Raw genomic sequence first — 20,090 nt, 5'->3', positions numbered from 1 at the left:
GGGTGGCTGCAGAAGAGCCAGAGGAAGGGCAGGGAATAGAGGGGGGGAGGTTATAGGAGGAGAGTGAGGACAGGATGTCCTGAGTTTTTGAGATGAAGTGAGAGGCCAGGGCCGTGCAGAGGGCCTGGGAGGGGACAGGAGCGGTAGAGACTGCAGCAGGGTTGGCCAGCTCCTTGCAGATTTTAAAAAGTTCGGCCGAATTGTTAGATGCCGCAGAGATGCGGGCTTGGATAAGGGTTCTCTTCTTGGTGAGAACGGAGAGCCGGTATTGCCTTTGGAACAGGCGACAGGCCAGTTTGTCAGAGGATGAACATGAAGCACGCCATTTCCTCTCTGCCACCCTGCACTTGCGTTTAAGGGTGACGAGATCCGAGTCATACCAGGAGTTACATTTGGCTTTGGGTTTCAGGCGGATTCTCATGACAGGGGCAAGGATATCAAGAGTATCAGATATAGCAGAGTGGAGAGTGGAGAGGGCTGTGTCAGGGTGGGAGTCAGCCGAAGGGGGAGGAGGGGGCAAGAAGGTGGCAGCGAAAGCCTCAACTGACACGCACTTCATGGGTCGGATGACCGAGAAGGAAGGTGGCAGTGATGGGGGTGGCTTTGCCTGTGGGGTAGGGAGGGTGAGGTGGGAGGAGAGGAGAAAGTGATCACTCCAGGAGAGAGGAGTGGAGAGAGGGACAGAGAGGGGAAGGTCAGAGGAGATCAGGGCATCAAGAGTGTGCCCTGCAGAATGAGTCGGCCCAGACAGGAGAATAGAGAGTGAGAGAGAGTCGCAGAGGTTGCAAAAGAGTCCAGAGGGGGGACAGGAGGCATCCAGGTGGATGTTGAAGTCTCCAAGAAAGAGGAGTTGAGTGGTTGAGGACAGGAGTGAGGAGGAGAGGTCCGCCCACTCGGAGAGGAAGGAGGAAATTTGACCAGGTGGCCGATAGATAGTAGCCACGGTAAGGGAATGGCTAGGAGAGAGAGAGAGAGTCAGCAGACAAGACATTCACATTTGTGTGTAAGTGCGTGCGCGCGCGTGTGTTTTAAGCAAGAGGGTAGCGAATCCTCCTCTCTGCCAAAGAATTCGACTGCCTGACCTCTTCTGTGGAAATGTCAAGGGTGCATAATCTGAGAGGGAATAGCCATTCCATAATAACTGCATTATGAATAACTCAGTGCCTCCTCTCCAATATATCATGCTGCCTGGAATAATGTGTAATTCCATTCCCTTCGTTCATGGAAAGAAAATCAAATGTGTGGCATTCCAAGGCCAACCATTCTCATCACCGAGGAAGAGCGAGTGCCCGAAATCTAATAGAATTGTAGGAGCGGCCAGCTCGGTCCTCATTGGTCACAATAAATGTTGCGGCGTGACGGATTAAGGATCAGTATATGCTACAGCCTTCACAGAGTCTCGATTTTAGACGTACCCCGCAGGCTGAGGTACCTCGCAAAAGCACAGAGCCAGTAGTCTGCCATTTCCCTTACTTTTGTGTATGTTTATTCACCCATCGTTTGTGCAGTTTACCGTGTTTCGTGCCGCCATGAGGCTTCTTCAGGGCACAGCAAGTAGGTAACAGTATGCATGTTCAATACTTGTATGTGAACAAATATATATTTTGCCTCTACAGTGCCTTGTGGGCTTGGGTGGGGTTGATATACGGATACATATTTTTGTAAATCCATAAGTAGTCAACATTGGGTGCAGGTGGTCTCCAAGCTCATGTTTCGTGTTTTCAGCATCAGAAACTTGTGTTTGGTTTTCAATTGCCCCGGTATTAGGGTCTATCTGAAAACATATTCTCTTCTGTCTGGCCTGGAATTGCAGTGACCCTCTTGTTGACAAGAGACAACAGGACATACATGTGCTGTTAGACACTGTCCCCATGCAGATGTTGAGTACTTACCTGTAAACCTCCACTTATGTTTAACCAAACCAGCAGAATCAACAATCCCTCACTATAAGGATTCAAGAATGTCACTTTCTTTGTTGAACCTGTTTGTTGGGTATTGACACACATTGTGATATCAATCAGCCAATAGCTAATAAGAGCCTGTCAGGTATGGGTGGTAGCACTGCACCACCATAAATACCCGGGGCTGCCCAGAGGCTCCAGAACCACTGCATTTTCCCATGGTGCTCTTTGGCATGACTGTGGTCTTACCTGTGGAATCTCCTTCTAACGTGGCAACCTTTGGCTTTCGATGATGTGACAGTGTGGAGTAGGCCCAAGCCCGTCCGTCATGAAGGCAACCAAAGGCGTAACCAGACGAAGCAATGAACTGTCTCGAGCACAGTGGTTGGGCAAAGCTGATGTCCCAAAACCTGGGGAATAGGCCGAGAAGAGTCTCTCAGGCTTGACTGCAAGCCTGGATGTAAGACGGTGGAGCAGATGGTCCACAGAGCACAGACCTACGCTACGGGTGCAAGGAATCAATCTTGCACAGAAGAAAATGTTGATCGGCTGCATCAGCCAAAGACTTCCAGGCTGTTGCTACTCAATACACCTCTGCGAGCATAGGCCCGCTTGGCACTTACGAGTATCATTGCAAGGTGGCCAGGTGTGTATTCACTTGGATCCCTTAAAGATGCATGAGGATCGCGTGGGTGAGGGAAAGATATAGCAGCAGATCTATGACCATCACCTCTTAGGTAACTGAGTGGAAATACTGCACCATGGGAAGTAGCTCCTTTGGGCATTACTACAACACTTTCTACTGCTGGACAAACTCTACGGTGATTGGTGTTAGGACTGATTTTTTATACTCTGGCTTGGTTGACAGATGTATAGAAGACCAACCGAGTATAGTGACAGGGACAACTCTGGGAGCTGTGGTCAAACCAGTTCAAGGTAGAAAGGCAAGTGGTCCAGGCTAAGTCTCTAGAGGTGGTGAGCTTGTAAGGGGTCCTCAATGAGTACACACAGTGTAAAGTCAGGGATTACATTTAGACAATCAGTTATAAAAAAAAAATATTTATTTATTGTCATATAACACTGAGAAAAATGACTACTAACAGGTAATACTATCACACAACACTAATAATAGATGCATGTACACAATCACTGGAGTAGGGCAAAATATATATCAAACCCCTGAAAAGGAAGGTACAGATTATTATAAGCACTACAGGTCCACAGAAATACAATCCTAGCTTCAGAAGTCCATCCCTAAAATGTAGGGGGCCTTGTGCCCATAAGTTCATCAAAGTTCCACACAGTTGTGTGAGGCTGGAAAAAATGAAGGTATGGTCTCTGGGGTCCATTGAACAGTTCCAAGTGTTAGGGGACACATTTTTCTAACTAACAAACGTGTCTCCAACTTTGAGTGCTTGCCTGAACAAGCAATGGCAAAGCCGAACTATTTCAAAAGTGTACAAGTTATCAAAACTTTCAGGAGGGAGTTGGGGGTCCAGGTAAGTATCGCTAAAACCCACCCCCTATACTCCGATTCTTCATAGGACTTGGGTTTGCTGAAGAGGGTCTGAGGTCGCTTTTGCTGCCGCCAACCTCAGCCTCAAGGAGCTGAGGCTGACTGCAGGAAAAGCAACCTCAGACCCTCTTCAGCAGACCAGCCAAGTCCTTTGAAGAGCACTTCTCTGGTCGGCGACTAATGCTGGTGCAAGGTCTTCCATTTGGAACATGCAAAAGACCTCAATGCAGGGCCCCTCTCAGGACAGGACTGGATGCAGGTAAGCAGTTTCGGATGACGGTCACTCATACACGGCGACGCAAGAGGATTCACTTGCCGCGTTCAGACACTGCCTCCTATCTCAGGTCTCCTTGATGCTAGGACCACGACATTTTGCAGAGGCAAGTCTTATAGCACAAGCTGAGGATTCACCACGTTCTAGGCCTAAACTCGGAACAGGTCTGCAGCACGGCAGCCGAAACTCTGAGCTGGTGAGCCACTGGGTGGTCTAGGGGCAGTTCGGGAGGCTCTTCTTCGTTAGACTCCTAGCTGATGTCGAGAATGGATGTTCCCTCGACTCCAAGGGTCGCAGCTCCTTCGCAGGACTGCTGGAGACCTTCCACAAGACAGGGCTTTACCAGGATAGCAGCAGACGTTGGTCGCCGGGCCTTCTTCCAGTGGGTGTCCGGTCTCCTTGCTGGTCTTGCAGCTGGACAGGATTCTTGGTTTCTTCGGTTTCTTCCAGGATCTCTCTAGGGTGGATGCAGGAATCATTTTCAAATCCCAAAAGCCAGGAAAAAGCTGAAACCCCCATTGACCAATGACATATCTGATCCCCACACACACCCCAGCAGTGGTCCAATCATGACCACAGGTGGCAAAATTCATGCATACACCCAGACACACTGAAACCAGTTTGTGGGTTGGGACCAGCAGTCCCCACCCAATTATGGCAGCAAACACCCATGACCCAGTAGCCCCCCAAAAGCCTCTGCTTTCCCAGGCACTGGAAGTCCATATAAGGATTTCCCTGGCCTCACAGGCCAAGGGGAAGGGTAAAAGACAAGATGGCCAAAGAACAAGCGAAAAACCTTGGGCATAGCCATGTTTGACCACTAGCCACAGTTAGTAGCCTAACACAGTAAACGCAGTAAGGCTAAAGTAAATTACACAAACAAATAGGAAAGAGTAACTGCTGCCACCAGCTTGTCCCTTTGGCACGCCTAGAGTAACTAAAAATCATCTGAGTGTTAGTCTAGGGCAAAACAAAAAGTGTACCTATTGTACTGCATTGTAAGATGCATTGTACAATGATAATGTGACCAAAAGTAGTAACAAAGTAACAAGACTAAGGGAAACGATGTTTCCCAGTACTGACGGCATGAAGGACATGTCAGTTTACCCATGACAAATGAGCAAATGCAAATTTAGTGAAGCTTAAGGGCCTGATTTATGGATTTATATGCACAGAAAAGCAGGACTTTACATGCCAAACTGTGTGCGAAATCCCGTTTGTCGATTCATAGAATAAGACTGTGCATCACTTTTTCGTACTTTGCGGGGACTTCGCGCAGGCTCGGCACGTCACTTCAAGAGGCCAAGTGCCTTGCGCGAGAAACACACAGAGCGTGGGGGTGGCTTGCGCACAGAGCATGGAAGGGGGCAGAACACAGAAAATGAGGAAGAACAAGGCAAAAAGTGGGCGTAACGAGGGACGGCCCGTACGAGGCAGTCCATCGCTTACCCACCATTGTGTGGAGTGGGTGCAGGAACGATTTACGGGGGTTCGCACACAGATTTTCTGAGTTTTACCTGAGTTACGATAAATAGTATGCATGTTGTCATGGTGCCGGTAACAGTTACGGGGGACCCCGCGTAGGGCCCCCGAGATGCAGGACTGCATGCAGGTAACTCCACGCACTGTTTGAAGGGCCCGGGCGAGCAAGCAAAGATAACTGTTCTGGCTGTTTTTGCTTTGCATGGGGGCATGTCGGGTGCATTTCGGCCGCGACTTGCATATATAGTTACTTTGCACAAACAATTCCATGAATACGTGAAGCACGCAGAATAAATACTGTGCACTGGCTCGCACAGTGTCATTGTCGGAGCGCTGCCTTTGAGGGACGAATGCACACTTTTCCATGAATCGGGCCCTTCAGTGCACTGCAAAAAAAGCAGGTCAGAATCAAAAAGAAAAGCAAAAAGTTTGGAGGTCCATAGAAATGGAAGTAAAGGTGCGGTAAAGATAAATCTTTCCTAACAATGGGCAAGAACAGCATTCTGGGGGGCAACAAGTCTATGACTGTGTGTTGCTATTTTATACTGTGGTAGCCTATCGCTCTCAACAATTTTATGAATATTCAATATGTAATTATTATTTTGTTCTATTTTTTAGCACACAGTCATTCAAGTTTTTCTTTAACGGAAATGATGCCGAATGTAAAATTGGGATTTTAATGGTGGTCCTAACAACTCTGAGGGCCTGATTACGAATTAGGCAGTAGCAGTACAATAAGGCATTTCTCCATGGAGCGTTCAGGGACTCCAAAATGGGGTATAATTGAAAAGTCCACAGGACTCAGAATCAAGCAGATCCCCCCTCATGTAAGTGGAAGCTTACCTCGTGTGGTAATGGTGATTCCGTTTGGCCGTACTTCCTGAGGCTTATGCAACAATAACCAGGGGATTAGAGTGGAGGACGATATGGATGGAAGCCTTATTAGCACCGTCGGCAGGTGCGTCAACCAATCAGATTGCTCAAACGCCGGGTTGAATCTAACAATAGAAGCACGGGTTCTGAGCAGTGGAGACACTGACCGGCCATCTTCCCCTCTACCTCCCCACTCTCCCCCCATTTACCTGTGTAGCTGGCCACGGTGGCGCAGACCTCACCTGACTCCACCGATGGGCGCCATGGAAATGGAAGAGGGGCGGCCATCTTAGATGAGCGATAGATGAATGAGTGTGAGTTGGGCATATTGTATGTTATGTTATGTGTTTTCATCATTTTTTATTTATTTTTTATTTATGTGTAATGCACAAAGCCAGGCAGAATGAACTGCACCTGTACGCAGATGTATTTGCTAAATGAGACTCAATGAATTAGGAGACCAATTGCAGACAAGAAAAGATGAGTTTTAGGAGCTTTACGGAATAGGAGAAAAGAATGATTCTCTTCCAACTAATATGGAGAGAATTCCAGCGTCAGGGCCCCAAGCCAGAAAAAGGCCTGTCACCTCAGGATGGTGGAACCTTCCACAGGGGTCGATGAGCAGAGAACAGGGTATGCATAGGCTGGTGCGCTTGAACCCTCTCAGGCAGATGTCGGGGTGCCCGTCCATGCAGACCTTTGAATATCAGGCACAAGATTTTAAATGCAATCCTCTGCTTGACTGGCAGAAGTCTACGGGACAGGAGGATAGCTCAGGGGCAACATGCTCGCCTTGCAAGCAAGACGACAATGAACAACACAGGTTCGATCCCCGGGTCCGCCCTTAGAAACCTCTGGGTATTAAGCACGTTATAAATAACCAATTACAATAGAGAAATCGAAGATGACTTTGGCAGATGAATCATGTGCTGTGCGTTATGTTATTTTACCTTTAGATGGCATTGCCTCTAGGCACTTCCAGTAAATGAGACTTTCAACTAGAGCAAAACACTCCAGTCCCTAATATACAGAGCTTAGTTCTGGGGCGCAGCTTGTTTCCAAGTGCTTTTGATGGGCGAGGAGGCAAAGGATCAGAGACACACGATATTCTAGAGGTGTTGCTAGGTCGGGAAAAGATCCGGGGCTATTTTAATGTCAGGACTCGGGGCTAGCTAGCCTTTTGGTTGTAGCCCCTGAGCTTCTATCTGGGGCTATAACCAAAAGCCCCGGCGCTATATCCCCCCAGGGCTCCCCTAGCGACGCCGCTGGTTCAGGATCAGATATTTGGTCACATGGTTTTCCACTGCCATTTTGTGCATGAACATGTCGTCTGAGGTCCTTGCGTGGGAGGTGGTGGGAATTCCCCCATACAGAATTCTCCTTAATGGAATGCTACCTTTTCTTCAAGTTCTCTTCTCTCTCTCCTCCTCACAGGGCACTTCCTTTACCTGCGGGTACAGGATCAGTGGGCAGATGGTACTGCAAGAGCTTACAGCGCCAACCTGCCAGGCGTGTTTTCCAGCCAAGATTGTCAGGTACAAGATTCCGCGTCTACACCATCACTGTAGTTTTCAAGATATGCGCCCAGATACCTCTGGGCTAGGTGTGCTTTATAAATGCATGAATAAATAAATACCACTTTCCTACAGAACAGACCATTTAAGTACTATGGATGGGGGGCATTTCTTAATAACCCGATGCCTCCAGAATTGTCAATGGAGCAGGAGGAGGGTAACTTGTGTTAATCACATCTCATTGTATACATTGCGTTCCTATTTTCTGCCGACGCTGCTGAGTTCCTTACTGTCTTACTTTGTGTTTAGGTCAAGTTTTCAGTTCACATTTTCGGGGCTTACAATGGAACAGTCTCCCTCGCTGTCCTTGAGAAGGTGGCGGGCCCTACAGGCAGTGCCCAGCTGGTTTGGGAAAGAACGGCCAGCTGGGGCGACCGTTGGTTTCCAGTAAATCTGCAGCTGCCAGAGCTCCGGGACGGGTAAGGTTCCATGTAGAAACTATGCCCACTGAGGCTGTGGGACCAGTTCTCCCTTGCTGAATGCGGATGGCTGTTGGTGAATGGGTTCCCAACGTATGTTGCGTTACATTGTGCTATTAGGATTTACACAGTGCTCCTCTGACGTTTGCATGGTCTCCAGGTGCTCGGGCAGATCTGAAAGAGAAGGCGGTGAGTGAGGTTAGTGGGGAGAGAGGGGTAAATGCAAGGTAGTTTTGCTGTTGGTGAATGGGTTCCCAACATACGTTGTGTTACATTGTGCTATTAGGATTCATACAGTGCTCGGCTGACGTTTGCATGGTCTCCAGGTGCTCGGGCAGATCTGAAAGAGAAGGCGGTGGGTGAGGTTAGTGGGGAGAGAGGGGTAAATGCAAGGTAGTTTTGCTGTTGGTGAATGGGTTCCCAACGTATGTTGCGTTACATTGTGCTATTAGGATTTACACAGTGCTCCTCTGACGTTTGCATGGTCTCCAGGTGCTTGGGCAGATCTGAAAGAGAAGGCGGTGAGTGAGGTTAGTGGGGAGAGAGGGGTAAATGCAAGGTAGTTTTGCTGTTGGTGAATGGGTTCCCAACATATGTTGTGTTACATTGTGCTATTAGGATTCATACAGTGCTCGGCTGACGTTTGCATGGTCTCCAGGTGCTCGGGCAGATCTGAAAGAGAAGGAGGTGGGTGAGGTTAGTGGGGAGAGAGGGGTAAATGCAAGGTAGCTTTGCTGTTGTGTTGGTGCATGGAGACCGGAAGCACCCTTCCGGTCTCTGCATGTGGGTCAGTAAGGGAATGCAGTCCTCGTTTAAGACCCTTGCTTCACTGCGGCATGTTAACTTGGGCTGCATGCCATGACCACTTGGTTGGGCCTGCCCCTGCAAGGACTAATGCCTAAGAACGTTTTCGCGAGCATGGAAGCATTTGTGCTAGAGTTCCCTGTGGTGCTAGGATGCATTGGCCTGGGGTGGGGTATCTAATTTAGTTCTAGTGGTGTAGTGTACTGATGTTGGATGTCTGTTGGGAAGGGTCTTCAATTGCCATGTGTGGGTGGCTCAGTTGCTATGCGTAGTGCGTGTTGGGGCGTAGAATTTCAGCGTGTGCGTGCAGGGAGCAGTCGGAGACCTCGGTTGATAGATAAGCCTGGAACTAAATAAAGCCCATCATAACCTTGTGTAGCAAGGCTTCTGAAAAGGCATGAACGTCATCACACAGCCTTAGAAGTCTTAGCCACACATGGAAAGGGCCTTACAGCCTTGGGCTGTCCTTCAAAAGCTTCTACCACCAGCCTCATGCGCGCCATGCACACTAGTCTGGGGTAGGATGGTGATCTTTGTGATGTGGATGGGCCTTGATGGCAGGAGTGCTCAATATGGGTGGTGTGAGTGTGACTGCATTGATGCAAGTCCGAAACCAAACTAAATGTGTTGTCGTGTGGAATTAGCTTAAGTGTGAGAGTGTAGACTTGGGAGGATAGCTCAGGGGCAACACGCTCACCTTGGAAACAAGACAACACAGAGCACCACAGGTTCGATCCCCGGGTCCGCGCTAAGAAACCTCTGGGTATTACGCGTGTTATAAATAACCTATCATATCTCCAGCCCCCCCAGCCCGTGTATGCCAGTGCGATGGAGTGAAGAAAGAAGTGGTCTCTCAGCATAGATTTCAGCCAGAAATGCTTTGTGATAGGCCCTGGGCTGTCATGCTGTGGTGAATAGCGAATAAAGGGATTGGCACTCCAGTGGGCATGACCATCTATTGGTGGGCTGCAGAAAGTTAAAGGAAAGGGCAAAGTGACCATTCCCTTTAGCAGACTAAAATGATGAAGCAGCACATCCCTGTTTTTTGATGGGCTTTTTAAAAAAAATATCTGAAACGGAACCAGACATCACTGAGAAGTGACGGGAGGATAGCTCAGGGGCAACAGACAACGCAGAGCAACACAGGTTCGAATCCCAGTCCCGCGTGTTATAAAAGATGAATTAATTAAGACGCAATTCGGCTTCCCCGAGTTTTGGTTAAGCAGAGAAATTCTTGGGTGCAAAAGGATTGGTGCGGGTGAGGGACATGCTAGTGACATGCTAGCGACTCATGCTGAGTTGATGGGGACATCACATGTTAGTTCAGTTCTAGCGCCTGCGCACCTCCCTGGCCCGCAGGCGCATCATAACCAGTGGCAATAAGGACAGCACTATTCATAGTTGTGTTAATAAAAGTATAAGGGTGCTTTGCATTGGTGCTCTGGTTCAGGGTTTTGGTGCAAGTTTGGGTAGTGCTGATTTCATGCTGCTTTCACACGTGATTATTTTGCAGTACTGGTTGCGGGTGAGTGTGGTAAGGAGTGAGTTCCTTTACCTAAATTCATTCCCCAGGTTGGATATGTTGGATATGTTATCTAATGTTTTGTTTTGTTATTTCATGTACTGACTCTTACAAAATGGACTTAAGCTGTATGTGGCCTCTTGGCATTAACTTATTGGCTAACTTGCTCAAATTGTTCCCACGAGGGGTTGTAACCAATCACGTCAGGGATCGAAGTGTGAAGGAAAGGGGTGGGTCTTGCATTTTTTAGTAAACTTGGGAGGTGTGGGATTTTCCTCAGAGGTAAAGGGATTTTATGCCAGTGGTGCCAAAAAGTGGGAGGGCCTGCCCCCAGCTTGGGTTTTGTTGCATGTTGGAGTGAGCAGCTTCTGCCCGGCAGACGATCTGGGGATCCTGTGTGGGGTGTATGGTGAGGTATATCGATGGTAAGAGTGGGTGTAAACCTATGGAAGGCACAGTGGACTGTATGATGGCTGCTCATGATTCTGCCTGCCTGAGGTGGACAAGACTGTCATTTCTGGTGGCCTGATCTCCTGTCTGAAGGCTACACAAAAGGCCTGGCACAGTGTGATGATGAAAAGCTGGTCGGCAGTGGACCAAGGTGAGTCAAGAGGCCTCTTTCAGTGCAGAGTTTGGGCGCAGATGTTTGTGCGCTGACCCCCAGCAGCCGTTGCCAGCTGCAAGTCTTGCAAAATAGGACTGGGAGGCTTATCCTTGGCTTCAAGCCCAGGCACCGCATCTCTCCAGCCCTAAAAGCTCTCCACTGGCTCCCGGTTGCTGCAAGCATCAAATTCAAGACCCTCTGCATCATCCAGAAGGCTTTCTGGGGCCTGGGACCCTGCTACATCCAACTCTCTCTCCCTAAATACCTCCCTGCTAGAGCCCTTTGGTGTTCTAGCTCCATCTTTCTACAGACCAGACGCTTTTCCAAGCAGAGAGTGGGGGGCAGATCTCTCTGTTCCGCAGGGGCCTCCCTCTGGAATGGCCTCCCTGGCCCTCTCAGACTTTAACTGGTTCTCCTTAAGTTCCGGAAGCTTCCCAAGACCCTCCCTTTCTCTTCTTCCTTCCCTCTCCCCCCTGCTAATGTCCCCCTCTGCCTCTTTTGACTGGTTTCCTGGTTCCTTCTGATTCATACAGGGCACCAGGCCCTCATCGACCAGTCTAGCACTGCACCTCGTCTCCCCTGATCCACCCCCCAACCTGCACGCGCCTTTCTGGGCTCCCTCCCCCTGCACTAGCCAGTCTGGGCATGCGCCCCTTGAGCCCCTCCAGCCCCTTTCCTTGCACTTAGCACGTGGACCTTCTTTCCCCTGCACTCGCTGCATTCCCCTGGCACTTGTCCACCTGGCCTCCCCTTACCATTCGCCTAACACATGGTCTCTTTTGACCCCATTTGGCTGCCCCCCAGCAATTGTGCGCTAACTACTCCCACTTCCTTTCCCTCCTTAGCATTAGCACATTCTGCTCTGACCGGCACTTCCCCCTCCCCTCTCACCTGCACTTCTTGTTACTGCACTTGCACGATCCGGATGACACAAGGCCTAGTAGGACCTTTTTTTCTTTTTCCTCATCCTTGTCTCCCCACACCCCACTCCTTTATCTTGATGCGCCTTGAAACACCATTTGCTCATTAGGCGCATTAAAAATACCCAATAAATAAAAATAACCTGCAAATGCTGAATTAAATTCACATTTGGGCACCCTACCTTGGACAATTTTTGACAGTCTGATGTTGCACTTGGCCAAATTGATTCTTCAAAAATAAGTATTTCAGCGTGGACAAATGGTATTTCAAGATGGATCCAGTCTGGGCTAGCGGCTTTGTGTTTGTAAATTAACTCTAGATGGTGACCTTTTCCCATAAGTCATCATTGATTTTACTTCTACCTGAACTTATCTTATTTACCTCCCCAATCAATAACTTGTGGCTTTTTTGGTCTGAACCCAAATTATATTTCTGTCTGCCCTCTGTATCCTGAAAGAGGTCAAAGGTTCCACAATTCATCTGCTTGTCATTTACATTTAAAGAACCCCTTTGACCAAGCGTTGATGTTAATCCATTCTTTTCTCTTTTCTCTTTGAGTCCCTGGAACCACTGTGCTTCAGTAGCTGTCTGTGATGTTTGTAGCAATGAGGGCAGGAGGGCAGTAGCTCTTGAAAAAGCCCTGGGACTCCCACATCAGCAGGGAGGACCAGAAGACAAATTAGAGAAAGTTTCCATACCTTGGTTCACCAATGATCGCAAGATCTAGGACATCAAGGAAGACCTTACTGATCAATTGGCAGCACCCATCAGAGAAGGAACATTGTAATGTTAAAGGGTTAAAGGTTAACAACTAAGACAGGCTGGATGGCATGATGTGTTTTCTTCTGGTGGGTCTCCCACATACATTCCCCCCCGGACAATCTGGTATTCGACTGCAAACACAAAATATGTAGCACTCTGCCCCGGCCTTTTATTGCTACTTTCTTTTCTCTTGCCGCCTGCTCCCATGGGCTACAGGGCCAAAGTACCACGTTTGGAGAACCTGTGCTCTACAAACCTGGCACAACTCTGTGTGGGTAGGCACATCAAGACACTGTGGCAACGTTTCCTCGGCTGCGCACTGGAGGAGGTAGGAATGCGGAAAGCAATCTCAGAAGTGGTAATTGGTCTGGAATGCCTTTCTGGAGGTTGCACCTGTCTAAGGAGTAGTGGTGGAGTATGCTGCTTGCGTTGTGTGGTTTTTGTGTCTCATGGTGGCAATGTATTGGACTGATCTGGGGTAAATGCGCCCGTGCTAGCCTACAGGGAGTGAGTTGTGATGCACTCCCACCTACCATGCGGTGGTCAATTTCCTGGTGCCCCTGACAGGTCGCTGTGTGACTTATGTGTCACTCCTAGAATGCTCTCTGGCATTCCCACATTTCTTACATTGCCATTCATAGTAATTCTGAAAAATTCCCCATGGAATCCTATGAACTCCAGAAATGAGGGATAAGAGCATAGGCTGCCACTCATACTCCCACGGTAAATCCACAAGACCGAGTGGCTGTAACAGTAATCGATTTTGGCAGTAACACAGAAGATTTACCAGCAATTTACCACCAAACTCGTAATGAGGCCCAGACCAAACTTAATGTTTGAGCATAATTAACAACTATTGTAAAATTTACTATGCAATTGATATGGTACGATATGTCATTTATAACGCGCCTATGCACAAGTGACAGTTGAGAACCAAATTACAGTAATTCACTCCCCGATTACGTAGGAACAGGATTCTGTATTTTGCAGGCTCGAATAGACGCCTTTAGAGCATTCAAGACCATCGACACTCGTTCAGCTATAACGGGTAATGGCAATTGTCCTCCATGATGTCCGCGATCGTGTGATAGGGGATGTCACCGAACTCAGGCGCGCGCCCTCACATCTTTCTGACCCTCTCTGCTCTTGTGAGAATCCCAGGGCTCTTCTATGGCTAATACCCCCTGCACTCAGAGCCACTAATACTGCAGAAAGTTGCTCAAGTACAATAAGCCAAGCCTTGCAAAGGGGAAGAAAATGACTGACAGCAGAGCTTGGTTCAAAGGGCTTGTTAACTGTCAGCAAACCGATCATGTGTGGAACCCTTGTCCTATTTAGGATACGGAAGGAAGAACGGAAGATCATTGTTTCCAGATGATAGGTCACTAGTAATCGATTGGAGAGGTCAGTAGGCACGTTGAGATGTCAACATCCCTTATTATGACTTATGGGACTAAGCCTTTATCTGGAGTCAATCTACAAACACAAAGCCGTTGCCCAGACTGGATACATCTTGAAGTACCCTGAGAACATGCTGAAATACTTATTTTTGAAGAATCAAATTAGACAAATTCAACAACCGTGAATTGCTCAGCAGCATCTGCATTAGGATGTGACTGTTTAACTCTAATTCAGCCTTTGCAGAGAAATGATACAGCACAGCTTGCGGTGGCTACTTGGGAGCTGGACTGCAAACATCTGTATCCAGACCTTGCAGTGAAAGGCGTCTTTGGTTTCCTTGGTCAGATGTCGATGAGGTCCTCAGCCAACACACTGAGCCAGAGCTTTGGTGTACGGCACTAGATGTTACATAAAGGACCCTGCCACCTTGGTATCACTCTATACCGGTCACCATTGGGTACACCACATCACTGCCCCTACTCGATCTGGCTGTAACCTCGGCAACGAGTAGAGGTTCCTAATCCCCACGGCAGTTGGAGGTCATATCATTTTAATTATAATTGTTCTTTTGTAACGCGATTAATACCAACGAGTGGTTTCTAAGCGCGGGATCTGAATTAAAACCTGTGTTGCGCTGCATTGTCTTACTTCCAAGACAAACGTGTTGCCCCTGAGCTATCCTTCCTCCCCAAAATAATTAGAATTGTTCTTTTTTTCCCCTAATTGTCTTCATTATAAGTTTAATGGAATACAATTAACAACTTTCATGAGGTGGTTCAAATAACAGAGAGTCAGCTTCTCGTACCCACCTGCCCCTCCTCCCCCGTAACTTCCCCAACTGTTTCCACTCCTCTCTCCGGAATACCATCCCCCTCCGCCCTTGGTACTAATTTCTCGCTGCTATAGACACATCTTTATTCCCTACGATAAGAAAAAAGAAAACCAATTAAACTTTTAGCATTGGCACCTGGCCTCCACACAGGCGTACTGTCCATATTTGTCCAACATTGGTCCATGCCCTACCCATATTCATTTCATGCCAGGGTCAAGGCACTCCCCTTCTCATTCCCCAGCGTTGGTCACTGTTGGGTTTGCCCCAAGCCTCACATGTTTATCAACATATTCTCCCCACTCCTTTTCATGAGGGCCTGCATGACCTTGGAGCACTGCTGTTATTCTTTCCATAGTGTATATATTCATAGCCACATTGGTCCATACTTTCTTGACTGGGGGAGTGCACTTTTCCACTTCATAGTTAAACAAGCTCTTGCTGCTAGGAGCAGGCAAGAGGATGTTTTTTTCCGGCAGCCTGATGTAATCTCCCACCTCCCTCTCCAGACCAAACAGGACCAGCATTGGTGACTTAACCCTGGCCATCCCGTCAATCTCATTAATCCAACCTAGAACTTCATCCCCATAGAATTGCACTCTGGGGAATCCCCACCATAGATACCAGTAATCGGCCCTAGCACTGCATCCTCGCCAACACAGAAGGCTGGTGGTCTGAAACATTTTGGAGAGTCTAACCGGGTCATAGTGCCACATGTGGAGGAGCTTGATGGCATGCAAGTTATATTGACTGGAGGTTGAAGTCTGTGAAACTCCCCTACAAAGTCTGGCCCACAGTGCTGGATCTATTTCATCCTCCATGTTTTGCTCCAACTTAGTTCTACGCTTCTCCATGGACCACTTCCCAATCCCACAAGAGCCCCATACATTGCTGAGATGAGTCCCTTCATTTAAATTCCTTTGTCTCTAAGACTGTTTCGAAGGGGGTGAGGTCTCTCTGTATCTCTTTCCTCCATCGAGCTCCCATTAACACCTCCATCAATTGAAGGTTTGAGAAAACGAAGAGTTTACCAATGCCCAGGGCCTCCTCCAGATCTAGTATATTGATGAAGCTACCCTCCCTCCAGAGTTGACCAATCCGCTCCAGTCTCGCCTCAAAGCATTTCTGGAAGCGTTCGGAGTCCAGTATAGCCTCCCTAACTCCTAATATCAACCATGATATTGTTCATTTGCGAACTCTTTTCAAATCCATCTTAATTTTGGCCATCAGAGGGGAGAAGTTTGCCCCAAATAATTCCCCTAAGTCCCTCAATACATTAATTCCAAGGTATCTAAGCATTCCCAGGTTGGCCTGCAGACTCAGGGATGCAAATCTCGCAGCTTCTCCATCCATCTTCCTATCTAAAGGAAAGAAGACCGATTTTGCCCTATTAATCTGAAATCCTGCCAAGGAGCAGTATTGCTCAATCAATTGGATCACCGCTGGTATGGTAGTCAGGGGATTCCTTATGTGTAGGAGTATATCGTCCACATAAAGGACAACTTTATAGATCTCATCTCCAACCTGTAATCCCTCTACACTGGGGCCATTCTAATCTTCTAGTCGAGAGGTTCAACCGAGAGTGCAAATAATGTTGGAGAGAGGGGGCAGCCCTGTCTGGTACCCCTTCCCAAACCACCAGGAGTACCCCCCCATTTACTGCCACACATGCCTTGGGGGAGGAGTACATTGACACAACTCCTTTGATAAACCTTTCCCCAATACCGCACTTAATGAGCACTGCTCTGAGGAACCCCCACTCCACCCTACCAAATGCTTTTTCAGCATCTACTGAGAGGAGGCAGGGGTCCCCAGAGAGCCCCTGGGCTTCGTGCATCAAGGGTAAAGTTCTCCTCATTGTGTCAGCCCACTGACGTCCCATAATGAAACCCACTTGGTCCGGGTGAATCATTCTTGTCATATACCCCTCTAACCTGGCTGCTAGCACCTGGGTGTAGATTTTGGCTTCTATGTTAAGAAGGGAGATGGGGTGATATGAGCCACATGTCCGGGGGGCTTTCACATTCTGTGTATTACCGAGATCAGCACTGAGGCAAAGGACTCCAGAGCCTTACCAGTATAGTTCCGTCATAAATTAAGAGTTGTACAGTGAGGAACGATTTATAAAACCCTGCTGAAAAACCATCTTCCCAGGGCCTTTCCCAGCGGTGATGTCCCTGCAGCCTGCTTGATTTCTTCTTCTGTAATGGGGGCGTCAAGAATACCGGTTTTGACCTTAGACAGTTTAGGTAGATGAATATCTGCTTGGTATATGTCTGCGTCACCCTCCTCCGATTTAGACTCTGATTCGTACAGCTTCTCATAAAAGGGACCACAGGCCCTCTGCATCCCTTCTGATGAGGATTTGTGTACTTCATCCCTCCCTTCAATTTCAGTAACCCATCTTTCAATTTGCTGCCCTCTTAGCCTAGCTACCAGGAGTGCATCCGCCTTGTCCCCTTTCTCATAAAATGTCTGCTTCAGAAATTGCAGGTTGCAAGTTATTTTCCCTTCGTCCAGGAGCCTCAGTTCCTCTCTTTTCCACCTTGCCTCCAAAATCTGGTTCTCCTATCCCTCCGATGACTCATGCACCCACTTATTGAGTAGTGTTCTCTTATCCCGCAGCCTATTTTCAATTAGTGCCCTCTCCCTCTTTTTCCTAGCCCCCTGCCTGATCAGAATCCCCCTCCAAGTGGCCTTACCCGCTTCAATACAATTCTTTTTGTCACCTCACTTGTGTTTTCAGTGTTAAAATATTCCTCATTTTCCTTAGTTATTTCCAAAAGAAATATGGGTTCCCGCCATAGGGATTCATTACACCTCCACCTCAAGTCTTTGGGGCACATTCCCACCCAACCCAAAGACCAGGAGATAGGCCGAATGTGCATTCTCCCACAGTCCCTCAAAATATACATGTAATCAATCGTAGTAAAGGTCCCATGGGGGGGCGAGTAGAAGGTGTAACCCCTTTCCTGCTGGTGGAAATGCTGCTGTATGTCCCGCCACCCATATACTTCCATTGTATCCTTGATCTCCCGTATCCAGGCCTTGGCACTTCTTGTTCGTTGGCAAGCGACACCTGCCTATCTATGTTGACATCAGCCCAGATATTAAAGTCCCCTCCCAGAAAAAGGTGTTCTGAGATCTCGAGCGTTATGTTTGAAGGGGTGCACTTCAGGAATCTTAGCTGTCCCTGGTTTGGGGCATAGATCGTGTTGAGTGTAAAGCGCACCTTCTTAATGGTCCCCGACACCAGGAGGGCCGTCCCCTCCACGTCAGACCAGATCTTAGAGACCTCCATCTTAAGTGCTCTGCCTATTAGGGCACCTACCCCCGCTTTCCTTAGAGGATCAGATCCCCAATGTTCTTGGCCAACCAATCTACACGGGATCCTCTGTTCTTCTCCCTTAATAAAACTAGACTCCTGTAAGAACAGGACATCCAGTCCTGCTCTCCAGAGTTCCCTTGCCACCAGTGACCATTTCGTTGGGGAGTTCAGCCCTTTAACATTGTGGGTGCCTATCCTCAAGCGGTCAGCCCGTGCCCCTCCCGTTACTACTGCCATCATACAACCCCACTACGGGAGCACCCTCCTTGCCACCTGGCGAGCCTCCACGTGCCAATTTGAACATCTGCAAAGAAGGATAACCCAAAAGGAGCAAACCCAAAAGGCCCTATTCCCTCCCCACTCCCCCCCGTACCCATGAACCTGTCGCAATTCCCCAAAGGTGCCCGGCTTTCCCCAGTTAGCTTCACTAGTTCAACTCCGGACCACCATCTGGACCCATTCAAAACAGAACCCTTCCAAACAAAGCACATACTCTAGAGCTCTGCTACTTCTATCCCCCCACAAAAATCTCTTATAAAACATTCACTCCAAGTCCCATGGAGCATCCGCTCCGTCACACACTCTTTCAAAACAAAAGGAGACAAATGGGTACTCAGCAGACCCTGTTTACCCCTCACCTTGAGTACCTCAAATTGTGTGACCCTCAACTGGAGTGTCCAATGCCAATTTTACACCACTCTCATTTAGTTCTCTGCTGCGGGGGATACATTCAACTTTCTAAACTTCTGGAATCCAGGCATTTTCCCTCTCCTTGGGCCCTTGACACTCCAGTGTCTGTCACCTGACCTCTTTTCTGTTGGGCCATGGGGAGTTATGGCTTCTCCGGCTTCTCCCAGGACCTCCCTTGGGACTCTATGAATTTCCTCCTCGGTAGACAGCTTGTGTTTGTATCCATCAACCTCAAACACAATGGAGAGCGGGAACCCCCACCTGTCTCGGGACCCTTTCTCATTCAACCACTTTGTGAGGGGTAAGCACACTCTCCTTTTTGCCAGGGTCAAGGAGGACAGATCTTGAAAGATCGTTACTCTAGCCGTACCGTGCATTACCGGGCGTTTCTTCCTTGCTTTCTCCAGAATCTTGAGCTTGTCCGAGTAGTTGTGGAAGCGGATTAGGACTGACTTTGGCCCTCTTGCCGTACCTCCAGCTCTATGGATCTTCTCAATTTTCGCTTTTTCAATGGAGTCATCCGTAAAGATACGTTTTGTGACTTCATGTAAGGTTCTTCTCAAGAAAGTGCACAATATCCCACAAAACAGCTTCCTTCCTTTCTGTTACTGGTGAGTTCTCAAATGCCTCTAGAGATAGTCATGCCAAACCCTTTTACCATAAATGAGGGCAAGTTACCATGGATTATCCAAAAATATATACATATTTTAATATTTATCAAAATCACATCAATTGACAATACATATATTTAAAAACAATGACATAATCATAATTCATCTTAACATCGACATATACACCTATACATGTGACTCATATGACAAAGAGAGAGGCACATCTAATCCAGCCCTTTTTGTGCCTTAGCAGTGAGCCACTTGATGTCTCTACTGGAATCCTGCCCAATAGTACCCCCTTAAAATGAGAGGGCAAAACAATGTGCCCATTGTTATATATACAATAATAAGTTGCATTTATATAGCGCTACAAACCCTCAGGCATCTGAGCGTTGCTTATTACTGTTCACGGTGTGAGGTGCTCATTTATCAACCATAATAGGATGTAAGGCTGAGTTCGGCCCTGCTGGGATTCAAACCCGTGTCAGCAGGCTCTGCACAGATGTCAAAGCGAACACTCTACTCGCTGTGCTATCTGACCGACAAATCAGTTGCCAGCTGCCCTACTGACATCCACTG

General features: G+C 48.0%; 1 protein-coding gene across 1 annotated transcript in view; it reads left to right on the top strand.

The window, feature by feature from the left end:
• Nucleotides 1-20,090, top strand: part of LTK (leukocyte receptor tyrosine kinase) — a 621,554-nt gene that overhangs the window by 444,028 nt on the left and 157,436 nt on the right. The window contains exons 8-9 of the mRNA XM_069638785.1: nucleotides 7,481-7,581; nucleotides 7,870-8,039. Of these exons, the coding sequence (XP_069494886.1) occupies nucleotides 7,481-7,581; nucleotides 7,870-8,039 (271 nt within the window). The remainder of the gene's footprint in view (nucleotides 1-7,480; nucleotides 7,582-7,869; nucleotides 8,040-20,090) is intronic.

This window comes from Ambystoma mexicanum, chromosome 14 (assembly GCF_040938575.1).
Source record: "Ambystoma mexicanum isolate Mex_15411 chromosome 14, UKY_AmexF1_1, whole genome shotgun sequence".
NCBI classification, from domain to species: Eukaryota; Metazoa; Chordata; class Amphibia; order Caudata; family Ambystomatidae; genus Ambystoma; species Ambystoma mexicanum.
Note: the sequence above shows the minus strand (reverse complement) of the source record. Positions and strands in the feature narration are given on the sequence as shown.